Source organism: Phasianus colchicus, chromosome 13 (genome assembly GCF_987193195.1).
Source record: "Phasianus colchicus chromosome 13, bPhaCol1.hap1.1, whole genome shotgun sequence".
Taxonomy (NCBI): domain Eukaryota; kingdom Metazoa; phylum Chordata; class Aves; order Galliformes; family Phasianidae; genus Phasianus; species Phasianus colchicus.
This window is the reverse complement of record NC_143448.1, coordinates 315,199-327,383: the sequence shown is the minus strand read 5'-3', so window position 1 is coordinate 327,383 and position 12,185 is coordinate 315,199. Positions and strand designations below refer to the sequence as shown.

Below are 12,185 nucleotides of genomic sequence, written 5' to 3'. Positions count from 1 at the left end.
CCACCCCTACAGACCCCCCACAGCCCCCAATATCCCCACATTACTCCATGCCCCCCTGTAGCCCCACGGTACCCCACATCCTCCAATACCCCCCAACATCCCCAAGCCCCTAAACTCCCACATCCCCCCGGATCTCCCCCACCGCCCTCTGCACCCACAGCCCACCTCAGCCCCGGGGGGCACCGCGAGCAGCGCTGCCGGCTCCTCTCCCCGGCCCCGGCCCGGAGCCGTTCTCCCGCGCACCTCCGGCGCCGCTGTCCTCAGCACCGCTCCCGTCGTGCCGCGGTTCCGTCTCGGTGCTGCCCGGACAGCTCCGGCGCGCAGCGGCTGTGGGACCGGCACCGTCCGAAGGGAGAGCCGGCTGCCGACGGCCGTTCCCGCGCGCAGCGCCTCAGCCAATCGGAGCCGGCGGCGCTGCCGCTGACCAATGAGAGGCACGAATGAGCCGGAACTGCCCCTGACCAATGAGAGCTCGGAGGCGGGACGGAGCTGCCGCTGACCAATGAGATGGTGCGACAAGCCGGAACTGCCCCTGACCAATGAGAGCTCGGAGGCGGGACGGAGCTGCGGTGGGGGCGGGGCTCGGAGTGTTCCCTATTGCTGTAGGGGATGGCATGTGGGATTGGGATTGGGATCGGGATTTAGGATGAGGGATTGGGATTGACAGGTGTGAGATGGGGTTGGGATGAGGGATGGGGAATGAGATTTGGAATTGGGATTGGGATGTGGGATACAGCATGTGGGGCTGGGATGTGGGATATAGGATGTGGGATACAGGATGTGGGATTGGGATGTGGGGTGCGGGAATATGGTTATGGGATGGATACTGGATGGGATATCGGGAAATGGGATATATATGGGCTGGGCTCTGGATACGGGATGGACTTGGAATGGATATGGCAGCGTAGAAGCGTAGAAGCACAGAACTTCAGTAGGACGGCCCCAGTCCCCAGCCCTGGGGGACAGCACTCGTGAGCGGCCGCCAGCTGGAAAATCCTGCTCTGGGTGTATAGACTTGGCCGGGTCCCCGTCTGCAGACAAAACTGCCAGGAGCCAAACGGTGTGGGGGCAGAAGAGCCGTGACGTGGGAGGCGTCTTGATGCCTGTCTGTCCGTCTGCACGGCAGGCCCAGCCGCCCCTGCTTCCCCCCTCCATGGGAACTGTCCCTGCTGCCGCTGCCGGAGTCTCTGCTGGCCACGGTGACCTGATGCGATTCCCCTCCATCTGCCCGTGCCCTGCCTGCTGCCTATCCCCACAGCAATTCATGGCGCTGGGCAGCGCAGGCGAGCTGTGTGAAACGCCCTCTGCATCCCGCTGCACAAAGGACTGCAGGAAGAGAGGAGGGCTGGGGCTGCTGGTGGCAGCTGAGGGACACCGTGGCCATCTGTGGTGCCCCGGAAGTGGGCGTGGGGAGCTGGGGGGCTGTGACATGGCACAAATGACTGCAGAGGGACGTAGCAAAACACAAACACAGAGCTTTTAATAACCTATCTGAGAATACAACGAGAAACAGAAACGACAGAATTCCCATCCCACCACAGCTGAGCGCCCAGACAACGTCCCATCCCACTGCACTGCTGACTGTGGAGGACGGCTGGGTTCAGGAGGGGAGGGATGGGGCCGCTGGTGGTGCCCCTGGAACGCTGCGGCTGCCGCCTGGTGCTGCGGGGCCAGCGAGGAGCGCAGGGTTACGGGTAGCCGTACCGGTTGGCTATGGCCATGTCTATCTCCCGCTGCACCAGGAACTGCACGGGGCCGATCCTCATCTGCTGGGCCGCCTGCTGCCGCTCCTCCTGGGCCAGCTTCTTCAAGTGCTCCCGCTCGGGCCGCTGCTCGGCTGTGATGGGCAACGACTCCTCCAGTGCTGTGGGTGCCACACCGCCACGCAGCCGGGGCCCCGCGCAGGGCACAAATTGCACGGGGCGCTGCAGCCGAGGCTGCGGTTTGTGCCGCTGTGACAGTGGGTCCCTCAGCGGTGGTGAACTCCTCCGCAAGGACGGGCGCGGGCAGCTCGGCGCTGTCTTCTTGGCGGTGCCATCCTCTCGTGCCGTGCCGCCTGGGGGTGCCAGTGCCGCCCAGTCTGTGCCGCCAGCTTGGGGCCGGGGGGTGGCGGGGCCAGTGCCAGCTGTAGGCTGGGGCTGCACAGAGGGTGGCTGGCGCACCGGCCCCACCGCAGTCACCCTCTGCCCCAGCGGGTGCACGGCCCGGATGGATTCGCACAAGTGCACGCGCAGCTCGCTGGCAGTGCCCGCTTGCCCGCTGCCACTGGCTCCTGCGCTGGCCCCACACAGCTTCACTTGGCCCAGGTGTTTGCGGCCTTGTCTTTCTCTTCTTTCTTTGCATGGCGGCAGCTTCCTTTTCTTGGCTGGGGCGCTGCTGCTGGGCTGCTCCTGCTGGGAGCTCTCCCCTTTCTGGGAGGTGCCAGCAGGCGCAGGGCGCTTGGCCCGCTTGGTGCTGCCCCTGTTCTTCTTTTCTGCCGGAACCTCCTGGGGCTGCCTGTGCTGCACCTCCTTGATGGGCTGTGTGCTTTGGGCTGCTTTGGGAGGTGTGCTGACAGCCAGGGTGGTCGGCCGTGGGCTGAGCCGGGCACTCGCTGGTGGCATGACGGGGTGCAGCTGCGACAACCCACACTGCAGCTCAGGCAGGAACCCAGGGGATGGTGGAAGCCCCCAGAAGGGGTCGGTGGGGGTTCTGGTGGCAGCCTGTGCCTCCGTGCTGAGCTCTCTGCTGTCCCTGGGCTCGTCAGGGAGCTCAGCGATGAGGCATTCTGGGGCAGGGCTGCTGCGCTTCTCATGGGGGACCTCAACAGCTCTTGCCACCTCTGGAAAAGCAAGAACATCCCCCAAAACGGTGATGATAACCTTCCCACACCCACTCGGTGCAAACACACACCTGAGGGTTCCGCAGCCTCCAAACTCACCATTGATCCAAGAGAGCAAACCCTGAATGTCCATGATGTCCTCCGGCACATCCGTCACTGCTGGGAAAAGCAAGAAAATCCCAAAGGCTCAATGCCAGCTCTCCCATACCATGTTCACGGTAAGGGATCTCGGGTGAACGTTGGGTTCCCATTACAAATCAGGACAGGAAAGGTAACTGCAAAGCCCAGGGATTAAGACCCAAAGCAACAAGCAATGAGATCAGTCCCAGGAAAGAACAGGCAGAAAGCCTAACTAGAAATGCAGCGCACCAAACCCAGATGCCTGCTGTGTGTCTGTACCTCTTTTGGGTGCTGTGCCACATCCTGTGCTCCTCCCCTGGCTTTCCACATGGCTGCACTTTGCTGGAAGGCAGCTTGCATCAGCTTCTGACAGAAAGGAGACAACAAAGACATGAAGAGCATCTCCGTGGAGGAAGGTTTGAGCACAGCCAACCACAAACTTCTGGTCTTCGAGAGCAGGTTCTTCAAGCTGCCTTTCTGCTGTTCCAACGTTGTGCCAGTTCTGCAGTCAGCACAGAACTGCCATGCCCTTTCCTCTCCCCTCCCTCACACACACTGCCCTTCACGCAGCCCTATTTAAAGGCAGGTACCCACACCACAGCTCACAAGAGCTTCTTACCAGTGGAGGCTTTCCGTTTCCCTCCTTGCCCTGCACCATTCCATGGACGCGCAGGCTCCGTCCCTACAACAACAGACTGTGTGTTGATTTCACAGACACCAGCAAGCAGCAGAAGTATTGTCCAGTAAGCCCATGTCCCCCCAGAAAACAGAAAGATGCTATTTTGACAGCCAAAACACACACTGATAGTTCACTTCTCACTGCTCCTTCCTGCATCCAAATGGGAGGTGGCTCGACATCTCCTGCAGCACTGCACCCGCCCAGAAGCAATTCTCAAAATTCATCCTTCCATCCTTCATGACAGAGGACTGAAGAAACTCACTCTTGCCTGGCAGGAAGGACGGTCCGTCCCCATCGCATCCTTCTGTGCACTGCAAGGCACAGTTGGATCTCTGGCAGTCTGCTGGCTGCTGTTCCCAAACGACGGGAACCGCGCTGTGCTGCTTCTGAAGAGAGAAAGGAAGAAACGTTGCAGGGAACAGCAGCCAAGGTTTGCAGAGAGCTTCCAGATCGTGCCAGAGATAGGATATCAGAGTGCTGAGATGTTAATTATCACTGAGGGAAAATGCAGCTTGAGCCATGTCCACATCATTAGCCCAGGCTGTCAGCAGTGAGCGCAGAATCCAACCACTTACTGAGGTCACAAAGGACCAAAAGGGCTCCTCCTGCCACAGCCCTTCCCTTAAAATGAGAAAAAAAGGAGAAATACTAAGCAAAAGACACCCAGCCATACCTTTCCACTCACAAGGCAGAAATAGGAATAGCAGTCCTCTCCTCGCTGAGACATGACCGGTGAAGTGTCAGAGGAAGCTGAAGTTCCGAGGGCTCTCTCCGCAGGAACTTCCCCCGCTCTTGGAAAGAGCTGGCTTCACTCTTCCTCAGACTGCCTCGATCCCCAAACTCTCCTTTTGGACAGGAACCCTGCAGAAAGTACCAACAAGTGACAAATCGTGAGGAAGGAGCATTTTCCCACCTTTCTTCTGCCACGCAATTCAGTCTCTTGAGGAGGGCAATGTCTGGAAATCAGCTGGCTGCAAGAGCTGCCCAACCCAAGCTCCAGCTTGTGTCTGACTGCATGGCTTGTGTCAGCAAGTGCTCTTCTCCATCTCCTCAGCAGCTCTGCACCCAGCCATCCGTGGGGCAGCAAGGCACAACTTGAACTCTGTAATGTTTGTGCTCTCCTTCCTTGTCAGGGTCTGACATGAAGGCGGAGGCCCGGCAGCAACTGACCAGGGGAGGAATGACATTTCATCATCCTCTCCGAAACGTGGGATGGAATCGCAACAAGAACCCATTTCCCCTGGAAACAGCCGTGCTGAGGGGCACTGCTGAAGCTGGGAACTCCTCCCCAGCCCAGTTTTCCTGCTGAGACAGCTCCCGGCAAGCAGCCGGCACCAAACCCAGCTCACCTGGTCACTGCTCAGCCGGAGCTGTGCCCAGCTCACACACACGCCGCAGCGGTGCTTCTGACGGGCTCTCACAGGTGATCTGCTCCAAGGAAGGCTCACAGCTCAGTCTGCGTGCAGCACGCTCACCAGAGCACCAGCTCTGCTCACCAGCTGTGGCACAAACGCTCCAAGCCCAGCAACCACTGTGACCTCAGCGAGTGCCCGCATGGCTTCTGTGCCTTCATCACAAGGGAAGGAAACGGACGCCTCCCAGATCCAGCTTTTGGGAAATAAACACTGGGGTCACCCAATGGGGTTATCTGAAGTAAAGTAACGGAGAAGTGAGGATGACTTTGTGCAGCCCAATAGAAACCAGGAAAGACCAGTACGGCCTCATGGTGGTCAGTGGAGTCCCAGGGAACCAGCAGCAGCACTAGGAATGCACATCTGTATGCCTCAGGGCCGGTGCGGGCCTCTGGCTGTGGCTTCAGGCCCCGGGGCCGATGTCGGCCTCCCGGGCTGTGGCTTCAGGCCCTGTGGCCAGTGCCGGCCTCGCTGGCTGTGGCTGTGGCTTTCAGTCCCTGGTCTGGTTCCAGCCTCTCATGCTGTGTCTCTGGTCCCCAGGGCTGGTGCCAGCCTTTCTGGCTGTCGATGTGGCTTTAGGCCCCAGGGCTGCTGTCGGCCTCTGTGGCTGTAACTGTGGCTGTACAGCCAGGGCTGGTGCCGGCCTCTCGAGCTGTGGCTGTGGCTTCAGGCCCTTGGCCTGGCTCCGGCCTCTTGTGCTGTGCTTTGGGCCCCAAGGCTGGTGCTGCTCTGCCTGGCTGTGGCTTTAGGCCCCAGGCTCACTGCCGGCCTCTCAGGCTGTGGCTGTGGCTCCAGGCCCCGGTGCCAGTGCCGGTCTCTCTGCTGAGTTTTTAGGCCCCAGAGCTGCTGTCAGCCTCTCAAGCGGTGGCTGTAGGCACTAAAGCTTGTGCCAGCCTGGAACAACACACATTTTAAAACAGTTCACGTAAGCAAATGAAAGCAGGACAACACTGAGCTCTTCTGGGTATTTCTAGCACTGGGACAGAGACAGGAGAGCGTGCTCAGCCGTGTGTGCTTGGCTGTATGCAGCAATCTCTGCCACATTTGTAAACATCTTTAAATCCTTGCTATCCTGCGTTACAGGAGTAGGGTGTGACAAGAAGCCAATGACTATCAGTTTACAGGAGGTCATGAATTTAAACAGTTCCCCTTCTTCTTCCCTTGGCACTTAGCTTACAGAGTTCTCCTATGCCATGTGCTGGTGTCATACCTCTAAACCACAGCATTGATGGGTTCAGCAAAGCTCACCGCAACAGGCTTTGGTCATCCTCAGATCTTCATGATGAGAGAGACAAAAAGAAAAAAAGTACGAGGTAACAGTCCTATTTTTTTCTCCCGGTCAGCATGCCATAACTAAACCTTCCATGCTAAGATTTGTATCTTGATAGGGATGTTCCCTTAACCTCACACCTTTAGCACAACAGCTTCTGTTGAGATTCCCACCAGTGAAGAAGTATTAGTGCCACTCCTTGCTCCTTGCTGCTCCTTGCTGCTGTTTGAAGACCGATGCACGTGCCGTGATCAAATCCCTCTTGCAGGAATAAAGTGCTGAGCAAAAGGAATGTTTGGGCCAGGTGACCTCAGAAGTCTGGCTGTTCTGGTTGATGGCTGCTGATGGAAACAGGTACTCTTGTGGCTGTTCAGCTTTTAACGTGAGCCAGGTGTGCTGTAGCAAGAACCATTAGGCTCTAAAATGCCTTTAAACACGCACACTACCTATTTCTGTCCTGCGTGCCATCTTTGCTGCTTTTTGGTGCAGGAATTTTTACTAGCATGTGTTGGGCTTGTTTGCTTGTGGAAGGAACAACGTTACGTGTAGTTTTCACAGAGAACTTCTGTTATGATTTCTTTGTGCTTTTAATCCTAAATATCAGGAGGAGTGCTGCAAGAAAGGGCCCTGCCAGTGCCAGTAAGTTCCTACCCAGCTCTGTGTGACAGACCCCACTGCGGAGGGAAGCGTAAAGGATGGCAGTTCAGAATCCTCTCTTGCCAGCTTGACTTACTGGATTTTGAGCTTATGAAATGTGCTCTGTCTTTCTAAGGCGTTCCCTTCTGCTTTAAAGGAGAAGGCTGCAGGGTGATATTTCCCTTTTGTCTTGCAGATGCGCTCCTTGGCACAGACCTCTCTCGGCCTTGCTTCCTCGTGGCAGACTATTTTGCAGACTGTGGGTGCCCCAGATTCAGCCTTCTATTTCTCTAGTCTGACAAATATTTTATTTGGAGGAGGAAAGAAAGAGTGTAGTTTAATGAGAATAACATCTGAGTGCTAACGCAGTGAGGTAAATGAGGGCCACAGAGGCAACTTGGTGCTGCTGAAGCACTGCCCAGTGACAAAGTCGGGGGTAACACCTGCTGGCAGATGAGCATAATGCTTTTGGACCGAGTGAGGAGAGGATGAAACACGATGACTGAGCTGCCTTCAAAGAGCTGCTGGGGGAAGCTTGGTGCCAACTGTGAATTTGATCTGATAACCTCCTGCATGTTCTACGTTTATTCCACCCTCCATCTTTCCCACAGCCGTACACGGGGCTCTGGGCAGCGGACGTTTCCGTTGCTGGGGGCCCTGCTGCCACCTCGAGGTGCTGAGCCAAACTGCCACCTTCTGTGTCAAACATGAGGAAAAAACACAATTCTGAACCCACGGCACCTCCAAGTTTTTTCAAGAGCCCCCACCTACTGCCCTGAGCCCTCCAGTTTTCCCTGCTGTCCCTTAAAAGCCTCAGGAATGCCAGCAGCACCTCGTGACTTAGGATGCCTGATGGATTTCACAAGATGCACTCATCTCCTGCATTGTGATAATGGGCAAAAATATCAAACAGTGCTGAACCCAGCTGGGGACTCAGTGGCGACATAGAGGGAAACCTGCTGTGCTGCAGTGCGAGCCTCCGGTCCTGCTGCTGGGCACTGCTGGGTGCAGCCTGGCTCCGTCCTCTCTGCACCTCCCTGCAGGGACTGATGGCCGTGCCCAAGATACACCGAGCCTCCTCTTCTGCAGGCTGAGCCGCCCCAGCTCTCCCAGAATCTCACCCAACCATTCCCCATCCCTACGTTCCCAGGCAGTGCTGACTGAGGGGGAGAGGGGATTTTGGAGGGGTGGGATGGGGCCGGTGGGGGCAGCCCTGGGACACGGCCCTTTGTGCTGCCCCATCCTGCCCCACAGGTGTCTGCAGTGGGCCTGGGGGGGATTTGGTGCTGCATGAACAACTGCAGGTGGAGGCGTAGGAAAGTGAATGCAAAACATTTAATAATATAACGTAATGTAAAACAACATAATTGATCATAATTGAACAGAATCTAACAGGATTTAACGTAATTTAACACAGTCCCACATCGTCCTAGTCCAAGATGACATTTGTGGACAGCCCAGGTTTGGAGGGATAGGGCTGGGGCCAGTGCTGGTGCCCCTGGAGCACTGCTGCTGCTCTCTGTGTGCCACTGGGGCCGGCAAGGAGCCCAGGGCTACAGGTAGCCTTGTTTATTGGCTATGGCTGTGCCTCCTGCTGCACCACGTGGGCTGGTTTCTGTGGACGCTCCCGCTCGTGCTGAGCCCACCCAGCTTCACCTGGAGCCGGCGTTTCTGTCCTGGAGCGTCCTGGCCCAGGGGCAGCTTCCTCTTTCTGGTTGGGACGCTGCCAGTGCGCTGCTCGTGCCCTCTGCTCTTGCCTTTCCCGGTGGTGCAGGCGGGCGCTGGGCACTCGGCCGGCTCGGTGCCATCCCCGTGGGGGTCGTCTGGCACGTGGCAGGAGATGCAGCTGGGTGGCAGTGCCAGGCGGGTGAGAACCACCCGGGGCTGCCTCTGCCGCGCCTCTTCCATCAGATGCCCAAAGGGCAGCGACTCGGAGAGCTGCCCACAGCATGCTGGCTGCCTCCAGAACAGGTCGCTGATGGGCCTGGCATCAGCCTCTGCCTCTCCGCTGAGCTCCGTGCCGGCCCAGGGAAAGTCAGGGAGCGCTGCGATGAAAGGAGCGCTGTCGAGGCTGCTGGGGACAGCTGGGCTCGGTGGCTGTGTGGCATCGATCCACCGCAGCAGCTCTGCCCTTTCCTGGGCGTTCAGATCTGGCAGCAGCTCACTGTGACCATTTTCCACAGTCTCAGTGCAATTGGTCCCCTCTGCTTGGACATCAACCAGGTCCTGGTTCAGCTGGGGGACCTCCAGAGGACTCGTCACTTCTGAAAAAGCAAGAACATCCCCCAGAATGATGATCACAGCATTTCCACAGCCACCCAATGCAGACACCCCCCCGCCAGCTCTGCAGCCCCCAGACTCACCGTTGTTGACCCACGCCAGGAGGTCATCCATGTCCGGGATGTCATCCAGGATCTCTGTGCTGGATGTCACTTCTGGAAAAGAGAAGAAAATCCCCACATGGGCAATGCCAGCTTTCCCACGCCCACTCAACGTGAACACCTCCCTGCCAGCTCTGCTGCCCCCAAACTCACCGCTGTTCATCCATGTCAGGAGCTCATCGATGTCCATGGTGTCCTGCGAGATGTCTGTGCTCGTTGTTGCTGCTGGAAAAGCAAGAAAATCCCCAGTGGGGCAATGCCAGCTTTCCCACAGCCAGCCGGTGTGGACAGCGTGCCGCCCGCTCTGCAGCCCCCAAACTCACCATCTGATTCCAGCGCTGCGGTGCTGCAGGTGAGCGGAGCCGTGGTGGGATGGGGGCACACGTTGGTGGGCGCTGGGTGCCCCTGGTCCTCCATGAGCACCACGGCATCTCCAAAGGGCCCCACCGCCTGCTCCCAGCTGGCGGGCAGAGTGCAGGGCACGGGGAGCACCTGCTGCTGCACTGAAGGTGCTGGCAGAACGATGGGGCTGCCGGAGGCCTGCAGAGGGCAGCTGCCTGCGGGCTGCGGGGGCTCCCCATGGAACACGGCCCCAGGCCACAGCCCCATCGGCTGCTGGGGCTGCGGTGTTCCTGCCAGTAGGGGATGTCCCCAGCAGTGGGCAGGGGCCGTGGGGGGAGCCATACCTGGGTGCAGCTCCCAAGGTAGCAGCTGCAGCAGTGGTAAGTGCTGCCCCCTGGGTGGCAGCTGAGCCACGGCTGGAGGCAGCCCCCCAGGTGGAAGCTGCGCTCCCTGTCCCTGGACACCTGGTAGCCCAGGCCAGATGGAGGCCTGAGGCGCCACGTGGGTGACACTGGGGACAGGGAGGGGTTGCGGTGACACTGGCACTGCTCTGCCGATGCTGGGCTGCATTGCAGCAGTGGCCGGTGGTGGCACAAAGGATCCAAAGAAAGCGGCGTCGGGTGTCGGAAGCACCGTCAGCGTCCCTGAAGGGATTCTCTCTGTGGGGAAATGCCCAAATGGGCACCAGGGTGAGATCTGGGGCACTGGGATCACCCGGAGGGCCGCAGTGCCAGGAGCAGAGCAGCCTGCTGCCTTACCTGCCATGGGAGCTCAAGAGTGGCAGCGGGGGGTTCCGTGACCGCTGAGGTCAGCCCCTCTCCCCTGAGCTCACAAGGATTCTCTGTGACACTGTCACAGGCATTGCTCTCTGCCTGCCCCGTCACCAACACTCGCTGTGGCTGCTCATTGTGGCCTTCCATCGTTTCAGTGGAGATGGTAAACATGATTGAAATGAACTTTTTGTGTGTTGAGATGGTGATGGGACAAAGGGGAACGGTTTTAACGTAAAGGGGGGGAGATTTGGATTAGATGTCAGGGAAGTTCATCCCAGAGGCAGTCGAGGCCCTGGCACTGCTGCCCAGACAGGCTGTGGGTGCCCCAGCCCTGCAGGTGCACTCGACTCAGCTCCCATTGCAGTGAATGGAGACAAAGGGAGGGACGTGGCTGATGACGCTCAAACATGCGGTGGCATTGCAGGGCTGCGGCGCTCTGACTCTGAAAAGCCACCAAACCTCCATCTGCTGGCCATCTCCCTTCACACATCTGCCTGTCACAGAAGCACAGGGGCTGGAAGGGACCTCTGCAGATGAACGCAGAACAACCTCCCCCAGAGCAGCTTCCCTGCAGCGCTTGCACAGGAGAGGCTGTCTGGAGCTGCGGAGCCCAGAACTGACCCAGCGCTCCACACGTGCCCAGAGCTTCCTGCGGCCCTCGACAGCCTCCCAGGGCCACCAGTCCTGCCCAGTGCCCCCACTGGGGCCAACACACAACGACGCTCAGTACGTGACCATCTCCTTCCCCGGGCACAGGGGGCACTGGTGGCAGCAGCGAGGAGAAGCTGGAGGAGCTGCAGCTCTTGGCTAGCTGCAACCACCCCAACATCCCCCACTCCGCGCCTCCCTGCGGGGACCGACGGCCGTGCCCGGGATCCCCCCGAGCCTCCTCTTCTGCGGGCTGAGCTGCCCCGGCTCTCCCAGAATCCCAGCCCAGCCATTTCCCACGCGGTGCCGAGGACGGCAGGGGATGCGGGGGGAGCGACGAGGCCGGCGCTCGCATCCTATGACGCAGCCATTCGCGCCGCCCCGTCCTCACCCGGCGCCGGGCGCGGGGACGGGGCGGGTTATCGGAGCCGCAGAAACGACCGAGGGCAGAAGCGCCGGGAAACGAAGGTTCGACGTTTAATCGACGAGCGCGCAGAGCGATCAACGGAAACGACCGCGTTCCCGACCGGCTCCCGTCCGAACGGCGACTCCGGAGGACGGCTCGGCGCCGACGGGGGACGGACGGCCCCGCGCCGCCTTCCCCTGACCGCCCGGCGTCCCCGAGGCACGGGGCGGGCGGCGGCGGGGACGCGGGGTGGCGGAGCGCCGCTTTCCCCCTGCGGAGCCTCGCGCTCCGCCGGCGCCGTCGCAGCAGCGGCCGCCATTGGCAGAGAGCCCGCGCTCGGCTCGCCCCCGCCGCGCTGCCATTGGTCGGGCTGCAGAACGGGGCGGGCGCTGCGCGCGGGGTCCTTTCTGTTGCGGTCGCGCGGTTTTTGCGTCATCACCGCGCGCGTCCCGGCTGGCCCCGACCCGGCTGCCCGCGGCGATGCCTGTCGCCGTGCGCCCGCTCCGTTTCCACGGCCCCTGGCAGCATCTGAATGCGCGTGTGTGCAGAACCGTGCACACGAGTGCAAAGAGGTACTCACACGCACCCCTCTGCATTCACACACACCCATGTGCACGCACCACCCACGAGCGTGCAGCCGTGTGCAAAGCCACGCAGCCACGTGCAAAGCCCCCCATGCTCCCAGCCGTGGTTATGC

The 12,185-nt window shown here is 59.7% G+C and overlaps 2 protein-coding genes across 5 annotated transcripts; both read right to left on the bottom strand.

Moving 5' to 3' along the window:
• Nucleotides 1–623: 623 nt before the first annotated feature.
• On the bottom strand, nucleotides 624–5,452 carry LOC116234980 (uncharacterized). 4 transcript variants are annotated; one of them, XM_090149627.1, is made up of 7 exons: nucleotides 4,970–5,452; nucleotides 4,294–4,481; nucleotides 3,883–4,006; nucleotides 3,561–3,623; nucleotides 3,221–3,307; nucleotides 2,921–2,980; nucleotides 624–2,821 (listed from the first exon to the last, which is right to left on the bottom strand). In XM_090149627.1, exons 2-7 carry the CDS (start codon nucleotides 4,345–4,347, stop codon nucleotides 1,689–1,691), a joined length of 1,521 nt encoding a protein of 506 aa, XP_090005753.1. In that variant the 5' UTR covers nucleotides 4,348–4,481; nucleotides 4,970–5,452; the 3' UTR covers nucleotides 624–1,688. The 4 variants fall into 4 exon arrangements, with proteins under 4 accessions (XP_090005753.1, XP_090005755.1, XP_090005751.1 ...); XM_090149629.1 differs by having other exon boundaries at nucleotides 2,921–2,977; XM_090149625.1 differs by having other exon boundaries at nucleotides 624–2,980.
• Nucleotides 5,453–7,744: 2,292 nt separating this feature from the next.
• Nucleotides 7,745–11,180, bottom strand: LOC149916079 (uncharacterized). The gene is made up of 4 exons (XM_090149624.1): nucleotides 9,643–11,180; nucleotides 9,473–9,544; nucleotides 9,302–9,373; nucleotides 7,745–9,202 (listed from the first exon to the last, which is right to left on the bottom strand). The coding sequence occupies exons 1-4, from the start codon at nucleotides 10,424–10,426 to the stop codon at nucleotides 8,508–8,510; spliced, it is 1,623 nt and encodes a 540-aa protein (XP_090005750.1). The 5' UTR covers nucleotides 10,427–11,180; the 3' UTR covers nucleotides 7,745–8,507.
• Between the last annotated feature and the right edge of the window lie 1,005 nt (nucleotides 11,181–12,185).